Below are 6,466 nucleotides of genomic sequence, written 5' to 3'. Positions count from 1 at the left end.
TGACGCCCGAAAGGCAAGAAGAAGTGAACCGAAATGAATTAAATTGTGCACAGATATTGTAGACAAAAACTGAGGGAATACGGGTTTTGTATTTTCCTGAAAGAAAAAAAAAAACATTTGGGTGGGACACAGACCCCTTGAAAACTTTGATCGTGAAATATCAAAAGTGCTAATAATAGTATGTCAAAAGTGCTTAAAGGACATGAAGAATTGGAACGACACATTGTGTAGGGACAGTACGGAAAAAACAAACGAATACGGGTTTATTTTCTGCGAAAAAATGGTTTTAGGGGGCAGAATTCCCCACCCAAAATTTTGAAATCGTGCAAAGATATTCTAGATGTAAATTGAGGTAATTGTGTTTCGTATTTTCCTGGAAAAAAGCTATTGAGTGGGGCACGGACCTTCTAAGCTGGTGATTACGAAATATCAAAAGTGCAAATAAGTACCGTTATACGTCAGAAGTTCCTAAAGAGTATGGAGAATTGCAACGAAACTTCGTGTAGGGACAATTAGCAAAACAATAAATGAAATGCGTCTTAATTTATACGGAAAAACAGTGTTAGGGCCTAGAGCACCTCCGAGAAAAAAGTAAATATTACCGTAAAAGTGCAGAAAGGAGTGGACCGAAGCGAATGAAATTGTCTGTAGATATTGTATAGACTGTATGTAGAGACTTTTATAGTGAGTTTGTATCATTGCCATTATATTTGCATAACGTTTCTCTTTTGTTTTAAAAACAGTTTGTGTGTGTGAGTGTCAGCAAGTTGAGCACCAAGAGATCCATACAAGACGGTCCTCCGGAATTCGTAAAAAGACAATATAACAGTAAGTTGTAAGTGTTTCAGTTGTTGTGTAGTTAGTGCAAATAAACATTTATTTATTTATCACAATTAAGCTGTTTTGTGAACATTTATTCATCAAAAGACAGAAACATTGGTCAACTCCGACCGGATCACAGTGAATTAGCGTTTGATACAAACTGTGAATGTGTATGTGAACAATTGTTACATTGCTCTTTGTTTAGTTCTGTTCATGTGTGCAGTGACATTTATTAATTCTTCTGGAAACTATGTGAATAGACGTAAGTGAGAACACTTTCATCAGTGTGGACTTGTGTGTGGACTTGTGTTTATTAGTTAGTGTGGACTTACAATATTTTTCAAGATGGAGGACTCAGACAGAAGCAAGTTAGTGAAACAACGTGGTGTGTGCCAAAGTCAACTGACAAGAATTCAAAACTACGTAAGTAATATTAATTCAACAACTACAATTAGTCAGGTGAAAGTACCTAAGACTGCAATGCTTGACTTGTATAAAAAGTTCGATGAAGTACAATCAGAGTTAGAAATAAATTACGAACAAGTAGAGGACGATGCATATAGAGAGGAGTTTGAAACCAGTTACTATGATGTATTAGCGCAACTAGAGGATTTTATTATTCAGTGTAGCCAGGCATCTCATTCAAACAATTCCTCGAAAAATGAGAATCAGGTGCCAAATGATCAATTAAAATTGCCTCGTGTTGAATTGCCATCATTTGAAGGACGATACGAAAATTGGCTTTCATTTTCAGACAATTTTAAAGTTATGATTCATAATAACGATAACGTGTCAGTGTTGCAAAAGTTCCATTACCTTAGGCGTGCATTGATTGGGGAGGCGTATGATTTAATAGCGAATCTGCAAATTACAGAAGCTAATTATAAAATTGCATGGCAATTATTGAAAGACAGGTATGGAAATAAGCGTTTGATTGCAGCTACTCATGTCCGTAATTTGTTACATATTAAATGTATCACAAAGGAAACTACATCAGAATTAAGAGAATTTATTAACATCGCTACTAGTAACTTGAATGCATTACGAGCTTTAGATTTGCAGACACCACTAGAAGAGGTTTTGTTAGTTCAACATTTCGTTTCACAATTAGACAATAACACTAGGCGTGCGTGGGAGTTACAGATCACAGATCATTCTTTTCCTCCCTTATCAGAGTTCTTTGCTTTCTTGGAATGTAGGTGTCAAGCATTTGAAACTGTAAAAAATACACCATCGCAGGAAGTAGTGTCAAGGTCAAGGGCGATAAAAATAGACAGAGTGTTGAACCAAAACAAAAAGAAAAAACAACCAAATCATACGTGACAACAACTCAGTCTTTCTGTAACTTTTGTAAACAAAACCTAATACATCAGTTGTTTAAATGTCCTGCATTTTCAAACGCTGAGGCAAAAGAAAGACAAGACTATGTTCGAGATAAAAAGAATGTAAAGTAAAGACGTGCAGATCAGGTGGCTGTAAACGCTGTTCCAAAAGGCATAATACCTCGCTGCATTATGACGTAATGTCAAAAGCAGATGAGAAAACCAGTGTTGCTAATTCACAATCAAGAAATTTTTCGAGTCATTCTAATACGAATAGGGAAAATATGACACAAGGTTCTTATTGCATTTTCAAGGGAAAACCAAATGTTACTGTTATGTTATTTACTGCTATAGTAAATGTACGAGATGCAAATGGTAAATTGCATCCATGTAGAGTATTATTAGATTCTGCCAGTCAAAGTAATTTTGTGACTGAAGATTTAGTTCAAAGGTTGCGTCTACCTAAAAATAAACACCGAGTTCCAATTCAAGGTATTAATAGTGTGATTAGTAAAACAAAGCATTGTGTAGATGTACATATAGAATCAAGAATTCGTGAATTTGCAATTGATGTAAACTGTTTAGTTTTGCTCAAAATAACATAACATTCCAAGTAGGCCAATAGATTATGCTGATTGGAACTTGCCGACAGACATAGTGTATGCAGATCCTAACTTTCACCAACCAGATACTATTGACATTTCGTTAGGCGCGGAAGTGTTTTTGGACATTTTGAGGTCGCATAAACTAACTAGTCCCGGGAATTATCCAGTAGTACAAGAGACTGAGTTGAGTTGAGTTTGAGTTTAACGTCCCGTTCAGCAGCGAGGCTATATGAGACGTGGACCTACTGATTAACGTGGAATCCGAGCCACATGAGCTCCCGCCGGGAATCGAACCCGGATCTCCCACGCCAAAGGCGCGTACGCTAACCGCTTAGCCACGGAGGAGCTCCTACAAGAGACTGAATTTGGGTACATTTTGGCGGGTAAAGTTCCTACAACAAGAGATTCTAGTATAACACAAGTGTCATTTTTTGTGCAAGAAAGTAACCTTGATAGACAGTTACAGACGTTTTGGGAGCTCGAAACTATACATTCAACAGTCATGACTCAAGAGGAAAGGCAATGTGAAGGACACTTTGAGGAAAACACTACCAGAGATAGCAGTGGTCGATACATTGTACGTCTGCCAATTAAGCCAAACCATAAACCATTAGGAGAATCATATAATTTAGCTCTTCGTAGATTTTACCATCTAGAAAGATGGTTGCAGCAGTGTCCAGAAATTAACGAGCAGTACTGTAGCTTTATGAGGGAATATGAAGAATTAGATCATATGAAACCAGTGAAAGAAGAACATAGGGAAATTCACTTACCGTTTGAATTTGAGTCCGAGTCAGATGTTTCAACATTGGGTTTATCGTGGAATCCTGTATCAGATAAGCTTCTCATCACCAACAAGTCAGTTAAAGAATGTCTTACGACCAACATACCAACCAAACGTCAAGCGACTTCGACCGTAGCAAAAATATTTGATCCTTTAGGACTTATAAGCCCTGTGATTACTCCGTTCAAGATTTTCTTACAACAAATGTGGATCCATAAGATCAGTTGGGATGATCAAATACCATCAGAGCTCTATCAGCAATGGTTAGACTTGTGTCATCATCTTCCAAGTGTTAACGAAATACAAATTAATAGATGTGTAGTATTGAAGAATTATGTTCATGTCGAGATACATGGGTTTGCTGACAGCAGTCAACTTGCTTACGGCTGTTGCATATATGTTAAAACTGTGGACATTTCAGGCAAAACTACTGTTAAACTTTTGGGTTCTAAATCGAGAATAGCTCCTATTAAAAAGATAACTTTACCAAGACTTGAACTTTGTGCGGCAGTACTTTTGAGCAGGTTGTATCACAAAATAATTCCGATATTAAATATTTCAGTGGATAGTACTTACTTCTGGACCGATTCAAAAATAGTGCTTGCATGGATATCATCTCCAGCTGCCAGATGGAAGGAGTTCGTGGCAAACAGGGTTGCAGAGATACAGGAGATCACATCAGTCAACCGGTGGCATCATGTGTCGTCAATGGACAATCCAGCCGACATTGTTACACGAGGAATGGATCCGAAACAGTTGAAGGAAGCAGATATTTGGTGGCATGGACCCGCATGGCTTGAGTCATCTGAATGGCCCGAACAATCAGAATTGGTAGACGAAGATGTTCCAGAAGAAAGGAAAGTAACGACCATATCTTTAGCCAGTTATTAAGGTGACATAAGCTGTCTGGAGAAATTTTCATCATTGTGGAAACTATTGCGAGTTATTTGTTTGTGTCGTCATTTTATTTACAATTGTAAAAATCCCAACGAGAAGAAAGTAGGAGCTATTTCCACTACTGAAATTGGTGATACTTAACAACAATGCATTAAGTTAATTCATTAGGTCAGTTATTCGCAAGAATCCAAAGATTTAGCTTCGTCAGGCCAAGTTTCATCCCAAAGTGAACTTAAATCTTTGTATCCATTTATAGATAATGAACAGTTGCTACGAGTGGGAGGACGACTAAAAAACTCCGACTTACCGTATGATAGCAGACATCAGATCATCTTACCACCTAAAGAGCATCTCACCAAATTGATAATTGAAGCGGAACATATAAGATTGTTACATGCTGGACCGCAGTTATTGATTTCATCATTGAGGCAAAAATATTGGATCCCACGAGCTAAACAAGTCGTTCGATCTATCATTCATCAGTGTCTAGTTTGTTTTAAATTGAAAGCGTCAGCCTCAGAACAACTCATGGGTCAATTACCATCAGCACGAGTACAGCCAGCTCGAGCTTTTATTCACTTAGGGGTGGATTTCGCCGGTCCCCTAATAATTAAGCAAGGAACTAGATCTCGTAAAGTGACAAAGGCGCATGTTGCAATATTCGTGTGCTTAGCAACCATAGCGATTCATATGGAGTTAGTGAGTGATTTGAGTAGCCAAGCATTTTTAGCAGCTCTTCCAAGATTTGTAGCAAGAAGAGGCAAATTTTCGAACATATATAGTGACAACGGAACCAATTTCGTTGGAGCTCAGCGAGAACTTAAGGAGCTTCAACAACTACTCAGTTCACAACAATTTCAAAACTCAATTCAAGATGTTGCAGTGCAAGAAGGATTTACATGGCATTTCATTCCACCCAGAGCAAGTCATTTTGGAGGCATTTGGGAAAGTGCAGTGAAGCCATTTAAGTTTCATTTAAGAAAAATAGTAAGTTGCACGATTTTGACATTTGAAGAACTCAACACAGTCATAACACAAATAGAAGCCTGTTTGAATTCGAGACCAATCACCGTTCTATCCAATGATCCCGATGATCCTTCATTTTTGTCACCAGGACATTTCCTTATTGGTGAACCTTTGATGAGCATTCCTGAACCAGATCTAGTGGACATTCCGACCAACCGATTATCAAGATGGAATCATCTTCAGAAGATCAAGCAGCATTTATGGAGAAGATGGTCTCAGGATTATCTACATCAACTCCAGCAGAGAAGAAAATGGACAACAAAACAACCTAATATTTCTATTGGAGATGTGGTTCTAATAAAAAAAGACAATTCTCCTCCATTGTCATGGAAATTAGGTGTCATTCAACAAGTGTTTCCGGGAAAAGATGGACTAGTGAGAGTAGTGAGTGTAAAGTGTAAGACAGGGACTGTTAAGAGACCAATTACTAAGATCGTACCTTTACCTAAAAGTGATAATGTGGATTGTGTGTAAGTTGATTGACTTGGTTCATATCAAGAGAGGGGAGAATGTAGAGACTTTTATAGTGAGTTTGTATCATTGCCATTATATTTGCATAACGTTTCTCTTTTGTTTTTAAAAACCAGTTTGTGTGTGTGAGTGTCAGCAAGTTGAGCACCAAGAGATCCATACAAAACGGTCCTCCGGAATTCGTAAAAAAGACAATATAAAAGTAAGTTGTAAGTGTTTCAGTTGTTGTGTAATTAGTGCAAAAAAACATTTATTCATTTATCGCAATTAAGCTGTTTTTGAACATTTATTCATAAAAAGACAGAAACACTGTATGTAAAATCAGGACTTTCGTGTTTATAAAATGTCCCTATCAATTTTGGCACATCAACAGCAAACAGGAAATTAATCGGCACGTGTTTTTGTTTATGCGGAAAAACATTGTAAGGGTTAAAGTTGCCTCGGGAAATACTATAAAATACGCTATATTGTTTGTGCTTGTTGTTGATCTGCCAAATTTGAAGAAATCTGATGGAGACACTTGTGAAACACGAGAGGCT

General features: G+C 37.5%; 1 protein-coding gene across 1 annotated transcript; it reads left to right on the top strand.

The window, feature by feature from the left end:
* The first annotated feature begins 3,251 nt into the window (after positions 1-3,251).
* On the top strand, positions 3,252-5,930 carry LOC145665123 (uncharacterized). The gene is made up of 2 exons (XM_081732399.1): positions 3,252-4,394; positions 4,599-5,930. Exons 1-2 carry the CDS (start codon positions 3,252-3,254, stop codon positions 5,928-5,930), a joined length of 2,475 nt encoding a protein of 824 aa, XP_081588525.1.
* Positions 5,931-6,466: the final 536 nt, after the last annotated feature.

Source organism: Thermobia domestica, chromosome 11 (assembly GCF_964235325.1).
Source record: "Thermobia domestica chromosome 11, izTheDome1.hap1.1, whole genome shotgun sequence".
NCBI classification, from domain to species: Eukaryota; Metazoa; Arthropoda; class Insecta; order Zygentoma; family Lepismatidae; genus Thermobia; species Thermobia domestica.
Note: the sequence above shows the minus strand (reverse complement) of the source record. Positions and strands in the feature narration are given on the sequence as shown.

What these genes read in the sequence shown, in the direction of transcription:
- LOC145665123 (XM_081732399.1), top strand. Translation starts at nt 3,252, where the DNA reads ATGACTCAAGAGGAAAGGCAATGTGAAGGACACTTTGAGGAAAACACT. An exon ending in ATGTTCCAGAAGAAAGGAAA is followed by an intron (nt 4,395 to 4,598) that starts GTAACGACCATA and finishes TTAATTCATTAG; the next exon opens with GTCAGTTATTCGCAAGAATC.